Below are 27842 nucleotides of genomic sequence, written 5' to 3'. Positions count from 1 at the left end.
GACCAAGAATCAAAGATCGGACGCATTGTCCCGGGTGCACGAGGATGAAGTCAAAACGGAACAGTCGGATCCCCCGGATCCCATCATCCCGGAGTCCGCTATCGTGGCCGCCCTCACCTGGGACGTGGAGAAGACCGTCCGGGAGGCCCTGACCCGTGTCCCGGACCCCGGAAACGGACCAAAGGACAAACTATACGTCCCACCAGAGGCTAGGGCTGCAGTCCTGGACTTCTGTCACGGTTCTAAGCTCTCCTGTCACCCAGGGGTGCGAAGGACCGTGACAGTCGTCCGGCAACGCTTCTGGTGGGCATCCCTGGAGGCCGACGTCCGGGACTACATCCAGGCCTGTACCACCTGCGCCAGGGGCAAGGCTGACCACAAGAAGACCTCAGGGCAGCTACAGCCACTGCCCGTGCCTCATCGCCCCTGGTCCCATATCGGCCTGGACTTCGTCACGGGTCTCCCGCCGTCCCAGGGAAACACCGTCGTCTTCACGATAGTGGACCGTTTCTCCAAGGCGGCCCACTTCGTGGCCCTCCCGAAGCTTCCAACGGCCCAGGAGACAGCGGACCTCCTGGTCCACCACGTCGTCCGTCTGCATGGCATCCCATCAGACATCGTCTCCGATCGCGGTCCCCAGTTCACCTCACACGTCTGGAGGAGTTTTTGCCGGGAACTGGGGGCCACGGTCAGCCTCTCGTCTGGGTATCACCCCCAGACCAACGGGCAAGCAGAGCGGGCGAATCAGGAATTGGAGCAGACACTACGCTGTGTGACAGCCGCGCACCCGACGGCCTGGAGTACCCACCTGGCCTGGATCGAGTACGCTCACAACAGCCAAGTGTCATCTGCCACGGCCTCTCCCCGTTTGAGGTGTGCTTGGGGTATCAGCCCCCCTTGTTTCCGGTGGTCGAGGGAGAGGTCGGTGTGCCCTCGGTCCAGGCCCACCTACGGAGGTGCCGTCGGGTGTGGCGTGCCGCCCGCTCTGCCTTGTTGAAGGCCCGGACGAGGGCGAAAACACATGCAGACCGGCGGCGGGCCCCGGCTCCCACGTATCGTCCTGGGCAGGAAGTGTGGTTGTCCACCAAGGACATTCCCCTTCAAGTGGACTCCCCCAAGCTCCAAGAACGATACATCGGTCCCTTCAAAATCCGCAAAATCATCAATCCCGCCGCAGTGAGGCTTCAGCTGCCGGCCTCGCTGCGGATTCACCCAGTGTTCCATGTCTCCCGGATAAAGCCCCATCACACCTCACCCCTCTGCACCCCGGGTCCGGCACCACCTCCTGCCCGGATCATCGACGGGGAACCGGCTTGGACTGTGCGTCGGCTCCTCGATGTCCGTCGAATGGGCCGGGGTCTTCAGTACCTGGTGGACTGGGAGGGGTACGGCCCCGAGGAATGCTCCTGGGTGAAGAGGAGCTTCATCCTGGACCCGGCCCTCCTGGCCGACTTTTACCGTCGCCATCCGGAGAAGCCCGGTCGTGCGCCAGGAGGCGCCCGTTGAGGGGGGGGTCCTGTTGTGTGTGGGCCGCTGAAGAGGAGGTACTGCTGGCCCATCACCACCAGAGGGCGCCCTGCCTGGAGTGCGGGCTCCAGGCACCAGAGGGCGCCGCCGCCTGATGAGAGCAGCCAGGGTGACAGCTGTCACCCATTACTGGACACAGCTGACTTCACTCAGTACGGAGGTATATCAGCAGGACAGCGTCTCCACCTCAGTGCCGAGAGATCACCTTGAGTTTAAGGTAATCACCTCTGCAACATATATCTGTGTGACGATACTTTATAAACTTTTCAGGACAGCGGAAGGCCAAGTGTTCAGATAAGTACTCACCTTTCCTGCTTCAGTGTGACAAGAGGTGGAGGCGGCTTTGCCCCTCTCATCTACCGGGTGCGGTCGCATCCCAACCTGTGTGTTTGTGTTCTTTCCCGCCAGCAGTACCGGATCCGACGAGCAGAGGCAGTGGCCACCTGGGAATTCGGGACTTGGCGGTTCCAGTACTTCTGGGTTTCGGTGGCAGAGGAGATCTGGGTGGTTCCGGTTCAACTAGGACGGACGTCTCCTACCTTCGGGCCTGCCCACAAGACACCAGCAGATTTCGGCTTACACCTCCAAATTGCTAATTGTTGTATCAGTTGTGCTATTTTCACAACAGTAAAACTTGTTCTTACTTTTCTCCATTGTCCGTTCATTGCGCCCCCTGTTGTGGGTCCGTGTACCTACACTTTCACAACAATTAATGTTATTTGGAAATTATAAAACAGACATACAAATTAATTTAAATATACAAGGGGTAAACATAGAACATGTCAAAGAGAATAAGTTTTTAGGTGTCATTGATGAAAAATTAATTGGAAATCTCATATTCAGCATATTCAAATGAAGGTATCACAGAGTATTGCAGTATTAAATAAAGCAATGCATGTTCTTGATGGCAGAGCACCACATACTTTGTATTGTTCACTGGTTACACCCTACCTGACTTACTGTGCTAAAGTTTGGGGCAACAATTATAAAACTACTGTTGTGTGGGCCGCTGAAGAGGAGGTACTGCTGGCCCAACACCACCAGATGGCGCCCTGCTTGGAGTGCGGGCTCCAAGCACGAGAGGGCGTCAGAGCCGCTGGGAGTGACAGCTGTCACTTATCAGCACCAGCTGTCACTCATCACCATCACTATAAAGGCCGGACTGCAACTCCACCTCCTCGCCGAGAAATCAGCTACCACTCGAGGTAACCTTCTCTGCGGTAATTTGTTGTATCTAAACATTGTTCTGTGTGCAGCCGTTTTTCATGCGGACTTAGTCTGAAGCTGGATTGGCGGATAGTGGGAGTGCGACGTTCTTCGCCTCTCACTCCATCCAGGGAAGAAACTAACAGGAGCTGTATGGGTGAAACTGTTTCTGGAGGTGGAGGTTCTCCCTCCCGGAGGAACTGATCAAGGGACGATTACTGGGTGTGTCTTCACACACCCACCATTAACTGTTTCTGTTTCTGCCAGCAGTACCTGGTCTGACAGCTGGAGACGGTGGGCACCTGGGACTCGGGACTTGGCGGCTCCGGTGTTCTTCAGAGTCGCTGGCGGTGGAAGCCGTGTGGGATCCGGCTCTTCTCTGGACAGACGTCTTCTATCCTCGAGCCTGCCCACACGTCACCTTGTATACGATTGACTGTACTCCTCTATTGTTATTGTCTGTATTCCGTTGTGCAATTCACAACATTAAATTGTTACTTTTTGGCTCATCCATTGTCCGTTCATTAACGCCCCCTGTTGTGGGTCCGTGTCACTACACCTTCCCAACAACTACATTGCAACCATTATTCATTCTTCAAAAAAAAGCATTAAGGACAATTCATAATGCAGGTTATCGAGATCACACCAATTCATAGTTAATTAAATCTCAAATATTAAAACTTCATGATATGATTTTGGGCGGCACGGTGGATTAGTGGTTAGCACTGTTGCCTCACAACGAGAAGGTCGTGGGTTCAATTCCCGGGGCCTTTCTGTGTGGAGTTTGCATGTTTGCCCCGTGTATGCGTGGGTTTCCTCCGGGTGCTCCGGTTTCCTCCCGCATCCAAAGACATGCGAGTTAGGTGGATTGGAATCTTTAGAAATTGTCCTTAGGTATGCGTGTGGATGTGTCTGTGTTTGTTTGTCTGTTTGTGGCCCTGTGACAGACTGGCGTCCTGTCCTGGGTGTACCCCGCCTCACACAGTATGACTGCTGAGATAGGCTCCAGCCCCCGACGATATGAAGTTTTCTGTTGTGTTATTGACAGATCAGAATTTAAAGTGAAGGGGTTGTGGAATAGGGTCCCTCTTTACAAATTCTGAGGCCAAGAAGTGGACAGGTCTCCCTAGTGGCACATGAGGACTCTCTGAGTCACCTCGGCGGAGGGCATCACACACCATATCGGCCTCCTGCACATTCTGCCAGTTCAGTCCTCCCATTCCACCACCTTTCTTCTTGTTCTTTTTTCGTCTCCTGTTCTTATTTGTGGTTGCGGGTTGTTGCATCCACGCGTCATCCATCCTAAATTGGGGTTCGGGATCCACTTCACCTGTTGCCTCCAGGAAAGCCCGATGGCGCCTCAGGGTCTGTCTCTGAGCTCTCCCGAGCCGTTCCTCCCCAACATATTCCAGATGCACAGCCATCTACAGATAAAAATAAAGAAATAAATCACAGGATTAACCAAATATAATCAAATTATTTGAGCAACTCAGCCACATGGGGTGTGCAGCCAGTACATTCTGAGTGCCAGTCCCAAGCCCGGACAAATGAGGAGGGTTGCGTCAGGAAGGGCATCCGGCGTAAAACAAGCCAATCCAACTATGCAGACTCAGAATCGAATTCCCATACCTGATCGGTCGCGGCCCGGGTTAACAACGTCCGCCACCGGTGCTATTGCCCAACAGGGTGCCGGTGTTAATTGGGCTACTGCTGGGCGAAGACGACGAAGAAGAGGAGGAAAACATTGCCACGAACAGCGGGAGAAGAAGAAAACTAGAAGGGTGGAAATGAGAGTGGGGACTTTGAATGTTGGTAGTATGACTGGTAAAGGGAGAGAGCTGGCTGATATGATGGAGAGGAGAAAGGTAGACATATTGTGTGTGCAAGAGACCAAGTGGAAGGGAAGTAAGAGCAGGAACATCGGCGGTGGGTACAAGTTGTTGTACCATGGTGAGGACAGGAAGAGAAATGGTGTTGGGGTCATTTTAAAGGAAGAGTATGTTAAAAGTGTGTTGGAGGTTAAGCGAGTGTCTGACAGGGTGATGAGTGTGAAGTTGGAAATTGAAGGGGTGATGATGAATATCATCAGTGCATATGCCCCACAGGTAGGTTGTGAGATGAAGGAGAAAGAAGATTTCTGGAATGTGTTAGATGAGGTGGTGGAGAGTGTGCCCAAGCATGAAAGAGTGGTGATAGGAGCAGACTTCAATGGGCATGTTGGTGAAGGGAACAGAGGTGATGAGGAAGTAATGGGTAGATATGGTATCAAGGATAGGAATGGGGAAGGACAGATGGTAGTTGATTTTGCAAAAAGGATGGAAATGGCTGTGGTGAATACCTACTTTAAGAAAAGGGAGGAGCACAGGGTAACATATAAGAGTGGAGGAAGGTGCACACAGGTGGACTACATTCTTTATAGGAGATGCAAGCTAAAAGAAATCACAGACTGTAAGGTGGTAGCAGGAGAGAGTGTCACTAGACAGCATAGGATGGTTGTTTGTACGATGACTTTAGAGGTAAAGAAGAAGAGAGTGAGAGCTCAACAAAGGATCAGATGGTGGAAGCTGAAGGAGGAAGACTGTTGTGTGAAATTTAGCGAGCAGGTGAGAGAAGCACTAGTTGGAGGGGAAGCAATTTTGGACAACTGGAAAAGTACTGCAGATGTGGTGAGGGAGACAGCTAGGGCAGTACTGGGTATGACATCTGGACAGTGGAAGGAAGACAAGGAGACTTGGTGGTGGAATGAAGAGGTCCAGGAAAGCATAAGGAGAAAGAGGTTGGTGAAAAAGTTTTGGGATAGTCGGAGAGATGAAGAAAGTATACAGGAGTACAAGAAGATGCGGCGTAAGGCGAGAAGAGAAGTGGCAAAAGCAAAGGAAAAGGCATATTGCGAGCTGTACAAGAAGTTGAATAGTAAGGAAGGAGAAAAGGACTTGTACCGATTGGCCAGACAAAGGGACAGAGTTGGAAAGGATGTGCAGCAGGTTAGGGTGGTAAAAGATGCACATGGTAATGTGCTGACAAGTGAGGAGTGTGTGCTGAGAAGGTGGAGGGAATATTTTGAAGAGTTGATGAATAAAGAAAATGAGCGAGAGAAAAGGCTGGATGATGTGGTGAGAGTAAATCAGGAAGTAAAAGAGATTAGCAAGGACGAAGTGAGGGCTGCTATGAAGAGGATGAAGAGTGGAAAGGCAGTTGGTCCAGATGACATTCCAATGGAGGCATGGAAATGTCTAGGAGAGATGGCATTAGAGTTTCTAACCAGATTGTTTAATAAAATCTTGGAAAGTGAGAGGATGCCTGAGGAGTGGAGACGAAGTGTGCTGGTTCCTATTTTCAAGAACAAGGGTGATGTGCAGAGCTGCAGTAACTACAGAGGCATAAAGCTGATCAGCCACAGCATGAAGTTATGGGAAAGAGTAGTAGAAGCTAGGCTTAGAAAACAGGTGAAGATCTGTGAGCAGCAATATGGTTTCATGCCGAGAAAGAGCACTACAGATGCAATGTTTGCTCTGAGAATACTGTTGGAAAAGTACAGAGAAGGACAGAAAGAGTTACATTGTGTGTTTGTGGACTTAGAAAAAGCTTATGATAGGGTGCCAAGAGAAGAGTTGTGGCATTGTATGAGGAAGTCTGGAGTGGCAGAGAAGTACGTTAGGGTAGTGCAGGACATGTACAAGAATAGTGTGACAGCGGTGAGATGCGCAGTCGGAATGACAGACTCATTCAAGGTGGAGGTGGGATTACACCAAGGATCAGCTCTGAGTCCTTTCTTGTTTGCAGTGGTGATGGACAGGTTGACAGATGAGATCAGACAGGAGTCCCCATGGACTATGATGTTTGCAGATGACATTGTGATCTGTAGTGAGAGTAGAGAGCAAGTTGAGTCTAGTCTGGAGAAGTGGAGATATGCTTTGGAGAGAAGAGCAATGAAAGTCAGTAGAAGCAAGACTGAGTACATGTGTGTGAATGAGAGGGAGCCCAGTGGAATAGTGCAGTTACAAGGAGTAGAAGTGGTGAAAGTAGATGAGTTTAAATATTTGGGGTCAACTGTTCAAAGTAATGGAGAGTGTGGTAGAGAGGTGAAGAAGAGAGTGCAGGCAGGGTGGAGTGGGTGGAGAAAGGTGGCAGGAGTGATTTGTGACCGAAGAATATCAGCAAGAGTGAAGGGGAAAGTTTACAAAACAGTAGTGAGACTAGCTATGTTGTATGGTTTAGAGACAGTGGCACTAACAAAAAGACAGGAGGCAGAGCTGGAGGTGGCAGAGCTGAAGATGTTGAGATTCTCTTTGGGAGTGACAAGAATGGACAAGATTAGGAATGAAAATATCAGAGGGACAGCTCAGGTGGGACGGTTTGGAGACAAAGTCAGAGAGGCGAGATTGAGATGGTTTGGACATGTGCAGAGGAGGGACCCAGGGTATATAGGGAGAAGGATGCTGAGGTTGGAGCCACCAGCAGGAGGAGAAGAGGGAGACCAAAGAGGAGGTTCATGGATGTGCTGAGAGAGGACATGCAGGTGGTTGGTGTGACAGAGGAAGATACAGAGGACAGGGTGAGATGGAAACGATTGATCTGCTGTGGCGACCCCTAACGGGAACAGAGGAAAGACAAAGAAGAAGAATCAAATTATTTGAGCACAGGCTGTGTTGGTGATGTTATTGCACAAAGTCAAAGTCAGGTCCAGAAATATTTGTATCTTTGAAATGTAAAAAAAAACCTTAAAACTGAAAATTACTTCTTTTGTTTGATTGTTTTTCTAGATTAACGAAATCTGCCATATCTGCTTACCTCAAAATGTTCAGCTGTTGATTTTATTCACAAAAACAAAGTTTTGTGTCGTATTTTCAGGTGTTTCTCTCAAAAGCTGCAGTGTGATGAAGGGTGACTTAACAAGTGATTTGGATTTACTATTGTGAGTTTTTAGCACTTTGTGAGTTTTTTCTGTTGATGACTCATCAGCTTCTCTTTGTGACTCATCAGCGTGTGTGTCCACACGGGGTGAAGCAAAAAAGAAAACACTGGCGGAAGCAAACGTCACTCGTAAAGCTCATCACGATTGGCTGGAATACGTGGCTTAACGTGAAATGCATGATGGGCAATGGAGTTGACTTAGCGTTTTTGTTTGTTGGTTTGTTTCTTTTAAGCCCCGTTACCTCACAGTTGTTGGACGCCTGATTGAAAACACACAATAGACGAACATCAGTGTTATTGGAGTTTTAGAAACTGCTCTCAACAAGATCCAGCTGTCTCATAACAAGCTAGCTAGGGAGCTAACTGTGCAACTGTCTCCCAACCAAGGTAATCTGTGTAAGTTAACATTATTTTCATTTTTCTGTCCATGTGATTTTAAAATGGGTAATATAGATGTAAATATAAAGATTCAACACTGTGATTTTTTTTTTATTAGAAGTCAACCCTATATATATATATATATATATATATATATACACACACACACACACACACACGAGGTCTGTTAGAAAAGTATCCAACCTTTTTATTTTTTTCAAAAACCTGATGGATTTGAATCACGAGCCAACCTTGAACCTTCGTGCACATGCGTGATTTTTTTCACACCTCTCGGTTGCATCATTTGCTTGTAAGCAGCCTTTGTGTGAGGATGGGTGGAGTCTCTCGTCGTTTTTTCTTTGCAAGGAAATGGTGGAACGACTGGAGCAGCGCGACTGCATCAAATTTTGCCAGAAACTGGGTGACAGCCAGGTGGAAACCATTCGGATTATTCAGACGGCTTTCGGTGACGATCCTATAGGCATCACACAGATTAAGGAGCAGTACAACCGGTTTAAAGACGGCCGCACAACGGTGGAGAGCGAGTCACGCTCCGGTCGACCATCAACATGCTGAAATGAGCAGATCATTCCAAAGTGAACGCTGTGGTGATGTGGGACCGTCCTGTGACTATCTGAGAAATTGCGGAAGAGGTGGACATCAGCACTTTTTTCGTGAGGCTTCATCACAGAGGCGCTTTTGCTGCACCATCAGCTTTGTGCCGCTGAATTTCGCTGCAGCTCTTTTCATGGCCAAATGTTCTGTCACAGTGGAATGTGCCGAAAAAGTGCTGATGTCCACCTCTTCCGCAATTTCTCGGATAGTCACACGACGGTCCCACATCATCACAGCGTTCACTTTGGAATGATCTGCTCATTAGTGTTTCATACTCCGCTTCGTACATTAAAACCGTGTAATGCACGACTTCTCGTTGTTTAATCCTTACCTATATACGCGTATATATATATATATATATATATATATATATATATAGATAGATAGATAGATACAGTGCCTGTGGTCTTCCATTTCCTTACTATGTTCCTCACAGTGGAAATTGACAGCTGAAATCTCTGAGTGAAAGAGTTAAATGTATTAAAAATTATATATTTTTTATTTTTATTTATATATTAATAACAATAATAGCAACAACAACAGCAATAATAGTAATAATAACGCTTGAGAAGCGGCAAGTCCGCTTCTTAACCCCTCTCAAAGCCATGTCAATCGTGAGTCACTTTTGTGTGGATTAAACTCATTAACTGGGACTCTTGTCTTGTGGCAGTCAAGAAACGAGAATCGTCCTCCGTTCCATTGGCACAGCTCTAAACGCTGCGCTGCTCCCTGCCGAGACAGAGTCCGGTCTGAAATAATAACTTCAAAATGAATTGCCGTTTTAAATAAAATGACACCCCTTCCAAACGCTGTAATACAGACAATAAACTACAATCGACTTAAACTTTTTTCCTCTCAAAATGAAACATCCTGCATTTTTTATGAATTACATCCTGACATACAGCACAGCCAGCTGCAAGAGTTCAGCTCAGATGTATGGAAAGACATTCATGCCAATAATGTCTGAAAGGAAATGCTTTTGAGAAAAACTACAGATTTTATTTCTCTGTCCAGAGATCAAGGATCCTTCATGTAGAGTTTATTTTTTCCAGAGTTGAAGGATCCAGTGACCAGTTTCATATTTATTTACTTTAAGAGTCAATAAAATGTTGTTGACATAGAAAACGTGTAAAGCCTACTTTTAGTACACAGAAAATTCACAAGCGGTATCGATAAGGGAATGGTAAGGAATCGGATCGATAAGCGGAATCGATAATGGTATCGATATTGATAAAATCTTATCAATACCCATACCTACTATCAGAAGACCATTCTACTTTTTTCTCTACCATGTATGTACAGTATGTCAGACTGTTGTCCAGCTCTATTTCTTTATTTTAGTCATTAGTCCTGCTTAAATGCAATTATTGTGTATCACTCACTTTTTTCTCTGCCAAACTCTTTGTCTCTCAGGCTGTCCTGTGCCCCAGAAATGTGCCTTTCGTAGGTGTGGACTTCACAGGCATTCTTCACATTTGTAAATTTACTATACTGTATAGTTATGTTAGGTTAGGTTAGGTTCAACTTTATTGTCCCCACAGGGAAATTTGTCTTGGGCTCACAGTGTTGTTTGACACATACACAACATTCACAACATTTAACATCCGGACACACAGGCAATGGTACAACAGTCAGCTGGTCTGCGCGATTTCAACAAAAAGAATATGACCATGTCATGATATTGCACAACACATGATACGTGTTCTTGCTATCGATCTTGATGGGCGTAAAACCGACTACTTTTACAGAGTGACTGGAATGAATGCAGCTATCTATTATTGCATTATTTTAAAGACTCCAATACTGTCTATGTCAATTTTTCGAAACTGTCTCATTCTCACTGTTCTCTTGACCCACCTGGCCTGTCTTTCTCTCCTCTTAGGGCATATTTAGAGTGAAGGTTTGCCTTTTCCTGATCTGGAGTTTACGTGTGTTCTTTTTCTTTCTTTTCTGAATGGCTCTTATTTTAATTCTTGAAGAGACAGTATCAGATAAATCGAGCATATCTGACCTCCGCTCTGCTTTCTGTCTCCCTCAGAGCACCAACTTCCATGCAGCGTTTTGTCTCAGCATATGTAAGTACAAAATAAGCTGTTATCTCTCTGTTTACCTAAACATTATTTAAACTATACCTTAACTGATCCCTGCTGTCTTTCTTTCCTTTGTCTGCCTGTCTCTGCATCTCTCTCTGTATCTTTCTCTCATTGTCTGTCTGTTTTTCATACTTTAAGGTGCCACTTTAATGAGGAGCTCTTAATTTTACAGGGATATATGGTCTTACTGTGTATTTGTATAAACAATATATTTCATTAAACACTGAAAAGACATCTCGAGCAGTGTTTCTTTGAGATCCACTTTCACATCATAATGGGAGTTGTGATACTGTGGCCGTTTCTCCTGAGATGAAAGTCTCTGTGAGTTGAGAAAGAGCGCATTATACAGTAGTGTTCAGAATAATAGTAGTGCTATGTGACTAAAAAGATTAATCCAGGTTTTGAGTATATTTCTTATTGTTACATGGGAAACAAGGTACCAGTAGATTCAGTAGATTCTCACAAATCCAACAAGACCAAGCATTCATGATATGCACACTCTTAAGGCTATGAAATTGGGCTATTAGTAAAAAAAAAAAAAAAGTAGAATCCTTCAGGTTATGATGAGAGTATTTTGGATTTATTATTGATCATCTCAGTAAACAAATCCCAAATTTTTTTAATCCATTTGGAGATACTGAGTGACGATCCAACCGACCCAGACTGTGTTCCCCACCTGAGGACGGGCGTCAACGAGGAACAGGTGCTGGGAAGTTCACTGAAGAAGAGACCAGGAAGCGTACGTGGAAAAGTCAGAAGCATAATGCAGTTATTGACTCCAGCAGGTCTGTCTCCTCTGAATCTAGAGGCCGTCTGACTCCTCTGGGTTCAGGGGTCGTATCTGTCTCCTCTGGGTTCAGAGGCCATGTCTGGACCCACTCCTCTGCACTGTCACTTAGGTCAGATGATGGTATCTGCTTAACTAACTTTACTTCACTTTTTCTATTTCTTCTCAAGAGGTCTTTGAATTCGATACCAGAATCAGAATTAGAACAAGCTTTATTCACCAAGTATCTATAAGAATTCACAGAATTTGACTCCGATTTGAGCTGTACTCTCTCTGTATGAGCATGTATAAATACGTATACACTAAACACTGAATAATTCACAGTAAAAATGAGCAAATAAAATAAACCAGACAGAGATGGAGATTCACAGGACAGACTGGATGATGGATGTGTAGATGATGATGAGCAGTTCCTGGGGCAGGTTGAATTTCATGAGCTGTTTGTGGAAGTACATCCTCTGCTGTGCCTTTTTCCTGATGGAGTCGAGGTCCACTTCAGATCCCGGGAGATGGGTAGTGATGGGGGTTCCTCCTGAAGTCCACTGTCATCTCCGCAGTTTTGAGCAGGTTCAGCTCCAGTTTGTTCTGATCACACCAAAGGACTAACTGTTCCACCTCCTGTCTGACCTTGAATTGATCTACAGAGCAAAATACATATGAATACATTTTCAGCTGAAAAAACCTTTCAGTAAAAATCTGACAGGAATCATTGAGATTACTGCACCAGATCATTGTAGTTGTTACGGTTTTTACAATGATGAATGACGGATGTTCTTATGATTTATCATGTGTTGATGTCCTTTGCATTACAAAAGTACATGTATATATACACACACACACTGTCAAGCGGAATCTGTTTGTTTTATACAATGAGTTAAAAATAAAAATGTTTTGACATGAAAAACCTTTTTGCTGGTCCTCCGTCATTTGTCATTTGTGCATCTAAACTCTGACTAAAAGTCACAGGGGCCAATCAAAATGCGTGTTTTACGCCGTTCCTTATAGAATTTAAAATGTAAGATGGATGTTCATTTGAAGGTTTCAAATACAGACATGCCAGTTTAAATCTTGAGAACACATTTTGATTTACCTGTTCCCGAAATGTAAGACTGTAAATTATATTTGTTTATTTCAGATGTGTACATGTAAAAAAAAAAAACAGTCCATAGACTTAAAAAGTAAAAGTATAAAAAAATCTAATAAAGTATAAATATAAAAATAAAAATTACAAACAATATAAAGAATATAACGGCAAATTCCTTCCATTGTCAGATCAATTTAAAATCCTTAGACTGATCAATTCCCCACTTCTCAAAATAATAATATAGTAATAATTTACTAATTCATCAGTTAACGTCTGATCACTTGTGGTTGTGAGTTAGTTAATGTAAAGTGGTTTGGAAGCATTCAAAATATTTTAAGTCATGTTTAATCTATCTTTCAGACCTGAGATATTCCAGCCAGTCAGAAGTAAAATGACACTTACCTGACCGGCAGCGAGCACAATAAACACAAGCATCATATTTGTGTCATCAGAGCCAAGGATTGGTCATTTATCCTATTTCCCCTTCAGGAAACAGAACAGGTCGTCATCTTCAACGGGAAGGTATCATACGACTTTATCGTGGCCACTTACAAAGAACTGGTTCCGCTCAATCGATTCTTGAACTTGAAAACGCCATGCTCTTTCCTGGTATCTATTTACACATGTTCTTGCCAATTGCGTTATTGCGCTTGTGACGTCACCAACCCTGTTCCTGGGGGGCACCTGCCCTGCATGTTTTCTAACTCTCCCTGTTCCACTCCCATGTAATTAACTCTATCAGGTGTGCTCAGCCAATCAAGAACTGGAAAACACCACTTTAAAAAAAAATCAGGTGTGACTTGAGTAGGTAGACTTAGAAAACATGCAGGAACAGGTTTGGTGACCCCTGCTATAAAGTGGCAGAATATAACGGAATCCAGTAATGCTCCACTCCTAAACAGGTGGTGGCGGTAATGCACCGTGTTGGTTTGCAAACCACCAATAAAATCCGAGGAAGAAGAAGGCAAAATCACCAATAGCAACAGTTCAACAAAGATGGCGGCTGCTGTTTTTGAGCTGTGCTCTTCTCTTTTCATCATAGTTTTGTTTTTCTTGTTTATTGTCATAACGGCCAAAGAAAACATAACGAGCTATGACTTTAACGTGACTGTGTCGGATGAGCAGAATGTCACCGCTAATGTTACGGAGGTCTTCATGTGGACGCCGTCCACGCTGCCCCCCGGCGGCACCCAGCAGCTCCCTGGCGGCCCGCTGCCACTCGGCGGCCGCCTGCCGGCCCCCATCACTGACGGTAACCGAACACGCGACTTCTCCAGAGCCTGTCATGACTTTAATCCATCTTCTACAGGGTGTGACTAAACACCGACAGGAGCCGGTGGGAGACCGAGACTCAATCGTTGTACACATATTAGCTTTTGGTGTCGTTAGCATTCAAAATCTACCTATTTTCAAATAGAACTTTGACTATATACATACTGCAATGAGTGATAAACAAGGCATCGAAGCCAGTTCCAAAAGGTAACTACTTGTAGTCCTCTAGCGGTTAAAATATTTAAAAAGGTTTCGTTTAATTTTCATCCATGTGGCATCGTCTCCTTTCTAAATCACATGCGCACTTCAAAACTTTTAAAATGTGACGGGAGAGGGACGTAAAAAAAGTCAGCACAGCCTTTTTACTGGGGCTGTTAATCTCTTATTATCAAAAGAATTATGCACAGAATGAAAGAAGCATGAAACCTTTAGGGTTTGTTCTTGATGACATAAGCTTTAATTTAAGATGTGGAGGCAATCTCAGTTTGACCTCTGGGGTCAGCTAGGGGTCATTGACCTCTGGGATATGAAATTTCTGTGCACTAAATTAGAAACGGGTGTATCTTAGGATCAAAATATGATATAAATGTACACTAAATGCGTATTTCCATGTTCCTGGACCTGAGAAAGTCATTTATAATATTATCACTCTTAGATGTCAACATCATGGAAAACAGTCAAGGTCACTTGAAAAGATTCCACATTTTGGCAAATCTAAATACAAAATTGACACCTCCTTTGGATTTTAACAGACGATTACATGTAAATATGGGCATCACAAAAATATAGATCTACTTGAACTTGAACTCATCTGAAACTCCTAGTACAATGTAAATAGCATTCTAAAATCATACAGTACATAGATTTTATTGTAAAGGCCTTGATCTAAGGGTTACAACAATGTAGGCCAACAACTTGTTTCATCAGAATAATGTTTTAGTCACTGCAGTCACTAGAACATGTGACATATCCGATTTAGCAGGTGCATGTCAGACTGTGAATCCGTGTCTGAGCACAGTTTTGAAAAAAAAGAGGCCAAATGTCAGTGCTGAACTTTAATTTCGTACCTCTGTTACTGGACACATCCATACTGCTCTGTCCGGTACATGCGATGGGTTTTTAATGGGGATATATTGTGATTGGTGTGTGTGTGTGTGTGTGTGTGTGTGTGTGTGTGTGTGTGTGTGTGTGTGTGTGTGTGTGTGTGTGTCTGTCTGTCAGTTAGTAAGTTGTGTCCATGTGATGAAAACAAGGATCTCTGTGACATCAACTGCTGCTGTGACCAACAATGTAGACAGGAGGTGGCGCTGTTCAGCAGCTGTTCCACACACAGCGTCAGGTGAGTCCATGTGCTGGAAATCACATCTGCACAATAGATGAGTGGCAGTTTCCAAACAAGGTCTCTATTTCTGGAGTTTAATGCAACACTGTGCTGGTGTGTGACATCATTTATTCAAGAAGACTTGAGGCTGTAATTGCTGCCAAAGCTGCATCAACAAAGTATTGAACAAAGGGTGTGAATACTTTTGTACATGTTATTTCTTAGTTTTTAGTTTTAATAAATTTGCAAAAATTTGAAAAAAACAAAACAAACAAACCTTTTTTCATGTTGTCATTATGGAGTGTTTTGAGCAGAATTTTGAGGGGAAAAAATGAATTTACTCTATTTTGCAATACAGATGTAACGTAATAAAATGTGGAAAAAGTGAAGTGCTGTGAGTACTTTCCGGATGCAGAATCAGAATCAAAATAGCTTTTATTTTCCAAGTATCCACAGAATACAAGGCATTTGTCTTTGGTTTGAGCTGCACTCTCTCTGTGTGGCATGTATAAATAAATATACACTAAACACTAAATAATTCACAGTAAGGGTTCCTCCTGAAGTCTACTATCATCTCCACAGTCTTGAGCGGGTTCAGCTCCAGGTTGTTCTGACCACACCAGAGGATCAACTGTTCCACCTCCTGTCTATGCCACCTCTTCACTATGCTGGATGACACAATATATGTGTGTGTGTGTGTGTGTATTCTGAGAAGGACCTGAACTGTGGCTGAGAGATAAGAAAAAAAAACAACCCTCTTTTCATATTATCATTATGGGGTGCTGTGAGTAGAATTTTTTTTTTTGAGGGGGGGGGGGTGAATTTACCCCATTTTGGAATAAGGCTGTAACAACAAATTGTGGAAAACGTGAAGTGCTGTGAATACTTTCCGGATACACTGGAGTAAGATTCAAACTACTTTTGTCATTCATGTGTATGAAGTTCCTCATTATAGATATCTACAATTTAGTTGCAGTTATCCTGAATCCTTATTGCAGATATCAGTTTGACTCCAGTTTTAGATATAAAAATTTCAGTTCTGACTAGTCATAATTCAATATATCTTTAATTTTACATTGTACATTTTAGATAAATTGGGGTTCAGCTGGCCAGAGTGATAAATGGTTAATGGACTGCATTTATATAGCACTTTTCCATCTGCATCAGAAGCGCAAAGCACTTTACAATTGTGCCTCACATTCACCTAAACACACTGACACATTAGTACGCCGATGTCAAGATGCTGCCATCCAAGGTGCTCACTGCACACTGGGTTCAACTAGGAACTTAATTAAGGAACTTCCCAAAGGGCCTTTTGTGATTTTCTGGTCTGACTGGGTTTTGAACTGAGGATACTCTGGTCTGAAGCCCAACGCTTAATCACTAGAACATCACCTCCCCAGACAGGCATGTGAGAATTGCGCATTTTGTGTGTTTATGCATTTTTAAATTTCACCCAAAGTGTTTTGTGTGAGATATAAATCAGTCTGTTTTGAAAGCGCACATTAGTGTCATAAAAAACAATTTCCGACAATCATATGTTTATACCAGGGGTGGGCAACGAGGGCCTAGACACTGCAGGTTTTCCTTGCTGACGAGCTTCTCCCCTGAACATAAACACCTGATCATTAATGAAACCACCTGTTGAGACACCTGATCATTAATGAAAACACCTGCTGAGGTGATTGGTAGCAAGGAAAACCGGCAGGGTCTCAGCCCTTCATGACACATGATTGCTCACCCCTGGTTTATATGGTGCTACTGTAAATGAGCGTGAATTGCTATGAAGCGGTCAAACTAAAAAAACAAAACCAAAACCTTGCTTTTTAATTACGCCAAGCTAAACAAAATGAGTCAAAATCTGTGGGAAGACAATAGAAAGCGACAGAACTGGTAATCTGGGTTCCAGAGACATTGACAGAAAAACAGGCATCAGGTAGCCGGGGGACTGGATGTTGTGTGAGATTCAGGTGAGTTGTTCTGCTTTTTTCACCCGTATGTTAGTGTTTAAAGGACATGTTGCATGTTATTTAATGTCCTGGTCAGCAAGTATTCATGATTGTTCGTCTATCCGTGCACATGCGATAATAATTACTGGTTGCTGATGCATTTTATTGTTAATTATTAGTGATGGAGAAACTGAAGCGTTTTCAACCACTGAATCAATATAAAGCAATTGCGTTGAAATGGTTCAGTGCTCTGAAGCATTTGATACAATTTAATGTGTCAACACCTGCTGGCCAATCTGACATAACACTTGCATGGAAAATTGAAACAGTAAGGCACTGTTATGCATTTAAAGACATTAATAATATACTTGTGTTGTAATGTGATTGTGCCATCATAAAATACTGTACATAATGCAGTGCAGGAACAACAGACTGAAACACTTCTTTGTTCCGCAGGCCATCAGACTGTACAACTCCTCACTCGGGGGGAGGAGGAGTAACAGGACAACAGAGGATGGGAAGGAGAATAACAGTAGTAGCCAGTAAACTAGTACCGATCAGTATGTCTGATATTTATATTTGTGTATCTATATTTATAGTTGCAATTTTTTTTTTGCTTTCACTTTTGATGCTCTGTATGCTGCTGTACAGTGCTGCTGGAACCTAAATTTCCCTGAAGAAGTATTCCCAAGTGATGAATAAAGTTATGTCTTATCTAATTGAGATATAAAATGTGAAATGCTATAGATTATCTATAGATTTATTTCAAGATATCACATATTTATTTCAAGATATGTATTTGATATCTATTTATCTATTCGATAGATATCTATAAAATAGATATCTTGAAATAAATGATAGATTAGTGATATCTGAAATTGCAGATATCTTTCACTTTCATTTTGCCTCGTCAAAATATAATTACAGATATCTTGAATTACACTTGTGCCAAGTCAGAATTATGTCACAGATATCTATGATGTCAAAATCAATGCTACAGCAAATGGAATGTGAGAGTGAGTGGTCTGCGAGTTGTCTCCCCCCCCCCAAACCTTTGGCTTTCAAGCAGTACAATGTTCCTGATCAATCAGATTTTGATATTAAATGATGTTGGTCCTCTTGGCAAGGCATGATGGTACAGAGTGGTGACTTGTCAAAAAAAAAAAATCACTTTTAAACCTGTTTTAGTAATTAAACATAAGAATCTGAACAGGAAGCCTCGAATATGCAGCAAGAAAAAAGCCTACAACTATAATTTGTATTTGTCAGACCTGAATTACATACATCTGTAACTGTCATTTAGGATGTGTGAGGAATTGAGTATTGGTACGAGTGACATCATTGTGATCGCTGTCATTTTAACTAGTCAGAATGGCCTTATGGATATCTTCAATTAAAATTCATACTAGTCACATACTCGTCACATTGTTGATATCTGTAATATTAAATGTGGATAGTCAAACTTAACTGATAAATGTTAAAACGTCTTGCCACAGCACTGCACATATCTAGAATGATCAAATATCAATAAATCAGAGAACCATTAGATTTAGTGATTCATCATATTGGTGATTACATGTAGTTAATGGATCATTGACTTGATTAACTGAATAACCTGTTGTATAAGTTACTGCACAGCATAAGTAACAAAAAAACCCTGCAATGCTAAAATACCCTCAGCTGTATGAGCATAGAGTATAGTGCAAACTATATGTATGTATATAAGATCCTATTGTCTAATGTACAATTTGTACATGTTCAATCAAGCCCATCTATTTTGTCATGTGATAATTTCACAAGGACCACAATGGAAATAAGCATTTATGCTTTGTGTTATCCGTGTATCATTGATATATTCACTGCTGTATGTTGGTATTGATGTTACAGAATAAACTTAATCAGTCAGTCATAAACAATGTTTTCTTTACATTTTAACAGTGTCTCCAGGAGGGCGTGCATGTGCACATACATGAGGTTTTGAAAAGAGCGGAAGTTACCTTTAACCTTGTATGATGCACGTGCACGCTGACATCCATGAAATGTCTTGTAAATCACTCCAGAGGTGTTATGAGATTATAAAAATGCATTTTCAGTTTTAGAAGTGTTTATTTCTCGCAAGCCTTTACATAATATATGAGAAAGAGGATATATTTACACATAAACAAAACGCAGTTAGCACCTTGCAAGACCAGCCAGTGACATCACCAGGCTAATGTCCACGAGATGTCTTGTAAATCACTCCAGAGGTGTTATGAGATTACAAAAATGCATTTTCACTTTTAGAAGTGTTTATTTCTTGCAAGCTTTTACATACAGTATTATAAAAGATATGTGCTATATTTGTCCAGAAATGAAGTGGTTTTGGAGCGACAGAGAGACCAGCCAGTGATGTCATGGTGCCATTCTACTCTGATTGGCTGTCACCCCCCTGCCCCCCCAAAAAAATGGATTGCATGATTCGCTGCATAAAAATAGGAAGCAGAGGTTATTGGAAGTTAGCGTGCACGCTAACGTCCGCGAAATGTCTTTTAAGTCACTTCAGGGCATGTATTATTAGGTTCCAAAAACAGAATTTTCAGTTTTAGAAGTCTTTATTTCTTGCTAGCTTTTATATAACATATGACAAAGAGGTTATATTTACACACAAAAGAAACAGAGTTTGCAGCTAGCTACCAGACTGTGACATCATGGTGCAGCTCTACTCTGAATGGCTGTCACCCCCACCACTCAAAAAAGAAAACGGAACAGATTGAAACAGAATGTAACTTTTTAACCTTCTAAAATACCTCTAAAAATATGTCAAGGTTAGCCATCTCTGAACTTGTCCAAGATCTGTGTTCTAAGAATGTTCCCTGTGAATTTGAAGACTGTAGAAGCAATAGGACTGGACTTATGCTGAGACAGACAGATGCAAACCCTTCACAATACCTGATGGCCATATTTTGATGGTCTTGGGTAAAAATCTGATTCGTCCCCTTTGTTTCAGTTAATACAAAGTTTTGTAGTTCATATCATTAATCAGGCTTTTCTCTTCAGGTCAGAAATGTGCACACAAAGGTTTAATCCTGCAGCTTGATTTTCTTGATCTTAATGTTGTGATTAAGTGTTCGGTAGTCACTGCCTTTATTGTCCCTATAAATGCCAGTATTTTACATTTTTTCGAAGGTTGTACATACAGCTGATAACTGTCGAGTAATTCTGTATGTATAGTCTTGCCCTGTGTGATTCTTAAGATTATCTGATTATTTTTTGCAGTGGCAATAAGCACTTGTGCAACCAGGAAGTTGCGTACTATTCTTTGGACAGCACAGCTGATGGCTACTCTGTGCTGCAGTCATCTGTTGAGGTGGAAACAAATTATGACATCTTCTGCATTCAATCTGACAACCGTAAGTCCTTAAGAACATTCATTTGTGTTTGACTTTATAAACTCAGTGCTGTTTGAGTTGCACTCTGCAGCTACACTCCATCATAGTTCCACATACTTTTATCATCAGGTATCACTAAATGTGTGTTTACTTGTTTGTTGGGTGTTGTGGACTACAAACGATGTTCATGCTTGTCATAATAAGCAGCTGAAGTCTCAATTGTGTAATATTTGCTCTTTCTAGGTGTTAATGGATTTTCTTATCTTTCGCCTCCTCTTCCAACCGACAGCAACTTTGACTCACTGATTAAACAATTTACCGGCTTTGTGTTTGGCTCTGGAGAGAACAGTGGTGAAGTGTCCACAACAGAGGAACAGGTTTCTTCTGGATACCTGGTGAGTCATAGTCATTTTGTGAACTATTTCAATTCACTTTATTTATACGGTGTGGAATCACAACATAAGTCACCTTATGGCGCTGTACAAAAGTAAAGTTAAGACCCTACGGACCCCATGACGCAACTCCATATGACATGAAGAAAGGGCAGTCATGGGGTTTGAACCTGGAAACTTTAGAATTGTCCAGGTTTGCCTCGCAAAAGAGATTTTGATCTCAATGGGCCTAACCTGGTTAAATAAAGGTTTAAATAAATAAATAAATATACACACGTATATGCTGGTTTGGAGCAGAGTGCCTCAGTTCTTAGGGCCACCCAATCTCTGTACTCAAAGCGAGAGCTGTGTTTGGGTGCTCGGCAGTAAGCAGGACTCTATTCCAGTGGGGGTTGGCCTCTGCCAGGGCTGTACCTGGTCACCAATCTTGTTTGTGATATTCATGGACAGGATATCGAGGCGTAGTCGGGGGGGGTTTCAGTTTGGTGGACTCAGGGTCTCATTACTGCTTTTTGCAGATGTTCTGTAGGATTGGCCTGGGTCCATCTGCCTCAGGCACGGGTTCGTTCTCTGTGGAAGGAGAACGAACCCATGGCACGGGTTCATTCTCCTTCGACGGGTTTAGGCTTTAGCGTTCAGTGCACTCTGTTGATGATGAAACCGGCTTGCAGAAGTTGTCCTGGGAGAGGATTCCGTTGGCCTCCCTTTCTCCTCATCCTCAGGAATTCCAAAGATCTTGATGTTGTTCTGGTGGGATCTTCCCTTCAGGTCTGAAACCTTAGCCCGCAGCTTCTCTACTGTGTGAGCATCTCTTCCAAAATGCAAACGTATATGCTGCTCGTGATCCGCTGGTTGGCTCTCAGCGTGCGTCACCTTTGTGGAAAGTTAGTTCTGGGCGGTCACGAGACTTTGAAAACTTTGCTAAAGTCTGTCAAATTGCTCGTTAAAAGAGTACAGGGTGGAAGCTCCTCTTCATCACTCGATGATGGAGAACATAGTTGCTGCTAACTAGGCTGCTGCTAGCTTTAGCATCGGGTTGTAAGCAAGTCATTTTCTTTGTTTCCCGTTGAAGTTTTGACATCTTTGCGGCAGTATGGCGCAAGTTTATAACTGGTCTTTTATAAGGCAATTAAAATATTTTGTGGTGTGTTGTGAGGAGCTCTACAAATCACATCTACTTTATACCCATTGCAAGCTCCTCCCCCAATACTTATCCCCTTAGGGAAGGTTACCGTCCGATATGAAGTCTTTACAAAATAATAGCTTATTCATTCAAATGAAAGGAATGCACTGTTTATTAGTCCGATAATTTTTAACAGTATCCTTATTGGAACTTTTGTTTTGAGAAAGTGCACTCTTACACACATGACCCAGATCTGATGAGATGAGTTTATTATGATCAGATGGCACAGAATATAAAAGTTCAACATCAGAGTGAACAGGCCAGACGCACTGCTGTCACTCCCCCAAAAATAAAAAAACAAAACCTTTTTGTTTTTTCATGTGTTTTTTTTTTTTTTTTTTTTTTCCCCATTTTATTTGCCCTGAAAGAATATATTGGTCTCTGTAGTGAGTTTCAGATTTTCAGAGTTAACTTTTTTTTGTCTTGGCCGTGCACTCCTCACCACCGTGCTTCTTGTGCACATATCACAGCTGGTGGCCTGATGATTATCTGATGAAGACACAAAACAAACATTTCACATCACAATATTTTTGTTTCCTTTTAAGTCTGCGTGCGCACAGTTGCTGCCCGCCTGCGACCCACAGGAAGACTGCACAGAAGAATGAAGCTAAACAGGCCCAGCGCCAGACACAGATTTGTGGGGGGAGCTTGGATTGCTTTTAGGGGGGCACGTTTTTTACGCCAGAAGTGGAAAGTCTTATTTATTCAGGGGTTTCTCCCCAGGATATTTAAAAATTTTAAATGTTGACTATGCAATTGTAATGTAGTTTGGGAAGAAAAGAGCAGTCCTCTCATGTCTGACTCATGTCAATAAAGCACAGGGCTGTAGTGCAAGCGCAGGCTAAATGCATGTAATCGTAGTTTAAATGCACCTCCAATATTGGGCTATTGAATAGGATTTAAAAACTTCATGCACCTCCTTTATATTTTTATTTTTAAACTACAAAAGTCAAATTGTTACCGGGTCAAAGACAAAGTAGTAGAATCAACACAGCAGACCAAGAAAGCAGTGAGGACGACAACGCTGAGCAGCTTGACCGTGCACAGAGAGAAACGGCTGAGTTTCAGCAAGGAAATCAGGTGAAGTACATTTAAAGTGATTGGGTGGCATAAATCTGGGATGTGAGGAGACGCTCTCACAACAACTGAAGAGAGCGTCCGTACACTGGAGAGAGGACGCCAGGGCTGGCAGCAGAATGTTCATGTGCTAACTGTAAGATATTCTATTAGAAAAGTGTTCATGGTTGTTGCTGTAATGAACAACCTGTGCGAGAAACAGCTCGTCCTTTTCTACCGTTTTGAAAGCATCCTTGTGTACGGCATGACTGTGTGGTACACTGGATGCTGTGCAGCAGACAAAAAAATTTTTTTGAGTGATTAACGCAGCTCAAAAGATCATCGCCTGTTCTCTTTCCTCTGCAATTGCCAACTCCAGACTGTGCTCCAAGACCCCGTTCACACTGGGGTTTGCAATTGAACTTAAGCCAGATTCAACCCGGATTTCTTCCTAGTCAGAGAGCGTTGAGGCTTGTTTTTCATCTTACTAGGCCGTGTTCAGACTGGGGTTTGTAATCCAGCTGCAGCCACACCCTGCACCCGGCTGGGAAGTTTGGGTTCTGTGCTCTTTTGCATGGAAAGTAAACACAGAATAATAAACTGATGGATTTTATCCCAGAGACGTCTTTGACTTGACAGTGTAACAAAATTTTGATTTGCCTGGTTTTCCACAGCTCGTCACAAGTGGCCATAAAGTATCTTTTCTCTGTGGTTGTATTTTATGGTGAAATATACACCAAAATGCAAGAAATGGTTCCTATATATTCACAAATGCATGCTCCCCTTTACAAAATTCTGGATCTGCCCCTGGATTTTCACAGCAACTTTTCATGTGTAGGTACAGAGTGTGGATTTTTGAGGTCATTTCAGATCATATACAGATGCCTATTTTTTAAAATTTTATCTAGCTCTTATTTTGTGCAGATGCAGATTTGTGGGGAAAGCTGCACGGGGAAGAACTTCTCCATGCAAATAAAACTTTCCAGTCTGGATCCTGTGACAGTTTTCTTAGCTGTCAGTGGGTAAAGGCATTGTAAACTCTGCATGAACTGTGCACGGCTGTGTGCCAGAAGAAGAAAATTTTTAAATGTTTAAAATTTCTGGCACGTGTGAACTAGTCGTGAACATTGCACAACCTATTTGAAAACACTGCGTGTCACTGTGTGTCATTGCGCGCAGGGCATCTGAACGTGGAATTAGATGTTACAGCTATAATAAACATAACTTTACAGATACATTATCTAACTCATAAGAAGGAATGAAAATGGAACTGTTTACCAATCTATTACAATACATATTATGAATAATTACCTTTGAGACAACATCCCAAATGCAACAATGTGCACAAGACAACCTGCAGCTGTTGATAATTTCTCTGTGATTCTGGGTGTGATGAGAGATGGTTTCATCAGCCAAGTTCTGAGAGCAAATGCATCAATGGCTACAAAATGATTATTTAATATAGTGTGGCATCAAGCAGGACAAAGTTGGATGCAGTGGCACGGCGAATTTCACAGTGCAGGGATCAAATTTGTGCAAGTGTCAGGTGCCTTTATGCACATGGACACGGATTGGGGAGGGAAACGGAACTAAACATACATACACAGACAGAGTGAACGTAGCAGAGCAGAACACAGCTCACATGAGAGAGAGAGACAGAGAGAGCTTTCTTTCAGTACTGAACATTGTAGTGTTGATACTCCAGTCTTTCATAATTTAGCCCTGGCCCTGTTTAATACCTGGTTTCACTACCATCCCTGCCACACTTTATGATAATGGGGAAGGCGGCTTTTCCACTTCAGTTTTCTCTTCTGTGGAGTTCTTCCTCTCGGTGCGCAGGCGTTACTCCCTCCTTGTGATGCCTCAGCGCACGCTACACAAATCACTGCATTTATGTAAATGATGTTATGAATTATGTCGATGAGTCGCCTCATACCTAAAGAAGTGTGTGCTCCCGTATTTCTGCCCAGTGAAATTTTCATGTAATTTATGTTAAATTATGTTAACATTGTTAACAGGTATTGTGGCTTAGCTGATGTTAGCTCCAGTCCACACTAACCCCAACAGCCCACCATTACCGAGGCAATAACCTGGTCATAATTTTTAATACCTCACCATAGCCACCCATTAAGAAAACGACAGCTCAATTCATAAAAACATGCTTAAATAAACAAGAGGAACCACTGACCCAACATTAGCCTGTTAGCTTTATTTGGGGATGCTGAAATGGGGGTGTGTTCTTCCCAGCCAGGTCAGTTGGGGTCTTGCCTATGCTGCACCTCTTTGTCCTTGTATGGGTTGGCAGTTGAGCTATTTATAGCCACAACATCAGAATCAGAAAAGTTTTATTGCCATATGAGTGAATAAGTTCACAACATTAGGAAATTGCTGCGGTACTTGGTGCCAACATAAAAGACAAACACACACACACAAAAAAATAGAGCAGTAAAACAAGTAATATATAATAAAACTTTACACTATAACAATGTTACAAAATGTACAGAATGCATGAGCTAAGATGGCTGCCCATAGATGAAAAAGTGTAGAATAAATGTGAATATTCTGTTAAGTATGCAATAAAACATACTTTAAATATGCATAAGGACCCCAGTGACCCAAGTCAGCAGCATACCAAATTTGGTATCGATAGAATTATAGGTTTCTCTAAAGCCCCTTTCACACCGGGGCCAACGTAGAAGTGTGTATTGCAGCATACCATCTAAGCTGAGTTAAGCAGCTCTATGCCCACTTTAAGCAGCTCTGCGCTGAGTTTTTGCTCCCTTCATAGCAGTATGCTGTGGGTTACGTGAGGAGGATGCAAGAAATTAAACACATTTAATTTTTTTCGGCATAGAGCACTGGACACAAAGTACAGAGTTTTTAAACAAATCTACACAACACACCGCAAGTGTTTGTAAATCTACTCAACACTGCACTACTGTACACCAAGCCTCTGCAATTCTACACGCCAGGGTGACAGATTCTTTTATCAGTGTGTACTTAGATTTATATATTTGATTCATCCCTCTGGATTGTGCTGGCAGTGAAGCATCAAAATCACAGAAGAAAAGGCAAGCCAAGCTTCCATGTTCAGAGGACATGTCCACGTCCACTCCTCATGGACTGATCGCCAGCAGGAGGATATGTCCACAGGCCCCCGTTCACTTTTCACGGCATGTTGCGAGCAGCTGCCAGAAGCAGCTCTGCTCTTGCTTTCTTTAATTTTTCACCTTCAGTCTGTCACGATTGTGGCACATTAAAAAAGTCTAATAACTCCTGCTCACAGACCGATCACCAGCAGGATATGTCCAGCATCCACTGCTCACTTCTCACGGTGGATTGCATGCGCAGCCACCAAAAGCAGCTCTGCTTTGCTTCACTTTAGTTCGTTTTTCACCTCCTCCAGTCTGTCACGGTTGTGGCACGTTAATGAAGTGCATTAACCCCTGCTCATGGACCGATCGCCAGTGGAAGGACATTGCCACGTCCAGGTTAACTGTCCATCTCCACTTCTCATGCACAGAGCGTGCATGTGGTTGTCGGCGGCCGCACACGCGCACACAAGAGGACTGTCTCGCGCATAATTAGCCAGCTCAAACGGTGTTCAGGAGGAAATGCAAGAACACTGGGTTTCTTGCTTTACTCAAGGACAGGTGTCACAGCTCTGTGGATCAAACTTGTTCTCAGAGAATATCTACTGATGCTGATGGCTTAAAACCTTTTCACACCTTCATGCTCAAGTGAAATGACACAACAGGGGGTTTTCAAGTACCACTTAGAAAGCTATGATTTCCATGGCTTTGGTTCTCTGCGCTCACTCTCTCTCTCCCTGCATGCAATGTGAGTCCGTTCATGTAACGTTTTGAGAAGAAAGCGCATTTTCTCTCTCTCTCTCGCATGCTCAAACAAAAAGCATGATGTTTAACTCACTCGATGCCATTGGCTCCTAAACGCGTCTTTTCCGATAGTAACGCTCTGTGCCAAAGATGCGTCATCGAGCCAGTTATGTTTTTTTATGGGGGCGGGGTAATCAGCTGATCTAGCTTGTGTAAAAAAATTAGAGTTTTAATCACAAGGGAACCCATTCTGTGGGTGGTAGCAGTGTGAGTGCGGATATGTGAAAAGACGCGCCGCCGAGAGAAGAGACAGACGGAGTCCCTCCCCTGACGATTCGGATTTCAGCGAGCCTGACCCTGACTCATCGGACGATTTTTGGTGCATTATACAATAGGATCACTTTTCATAATGTTTGAGATGTCATTGAAGGAAAAACAATTATAATCAAAGACATTTTCTGCTTGAAATATTGCTTGTCACAAAAAGTCAATTTTCTCAGTTTTTTGTCAGAAATCAGCATTTTTAGTGATACCCACCCATGTTCTGCAGACGATAACTAAAGAATGGAAAGAGGTACAAACAACCTTTTTTTTCTGATGATAAAGGAAAGTCTGAAGTTTCTTTTGGTATGTTTGTTGTTGACATGGACATAGAACTCACTTTTCTATGGGTCTTGAAAAAATCCTGGCACTGGGATGTTCTGAACTTTGAAAATGGCTGGCACTCAATGAGTTAAGTACGTGAGTTTAAATGGCAATATTTTCTTTTCTTTTTATTTTTGGGGGGCACACAGCAGACTCTGAACTTTGTGATCTGATTTTATGAGCTGTGACAAGACAGCAGTGTGTCCCGCTGTACGT

The 27842-nt window shown here is 42.8% G+C and overlaps 1 protein-coding gene across 1 annotated transcript in view; it reads left to right on the top strand.

Moving 5' to 3' along the window:
- The first annotated feature begins 13577 nt into the window (after positions 1-13577).
- The window catches only part of LOC117519619 (tectonic-1-like), a 66514-nt gene continuing 52249 nt past the window's right edge, over positions 13578-27842 (top strand). Inside the window, exons 1-4 of the mRNA XM_034180882.1 lie at positions 13578-13856; positions 15098-15215; positions 20402-20535; positions 20758-20909. Coding sequence (XP_034036773.1) covers positions 13601-13856; positions 15098-15215; positions 20402-20535; positions 20758-20909 — 660 coding nt within the window. The 5' untranslated portion in view covers positions 13578-13600. The remainder of the gene's footprint in view (positions 13857-15097; positions 15216-20401; positions 20536-20757; positions 20910-27842) is intronic.

This window comes from Thalassophryne amazonica, chromosome 11 (genome assembly GCF_902500255.1).
Source record: "Thalassophryne amazonica chromosome 11, fThaAma1.1, whole genome shotgun sequence".
Lineage (NCBI taxonomy): Eukaryota > Metazoa > Chordata > Actinopteri > Batrachoidiformes > Batrachoididae > Thalassophryne > Thalassophryne amazonica.
The sequence above is the reverse complement of the archived record's forward strand: the minus strand, read 5'-3'. Positions and strand labels throughout refer to the sequence as shown.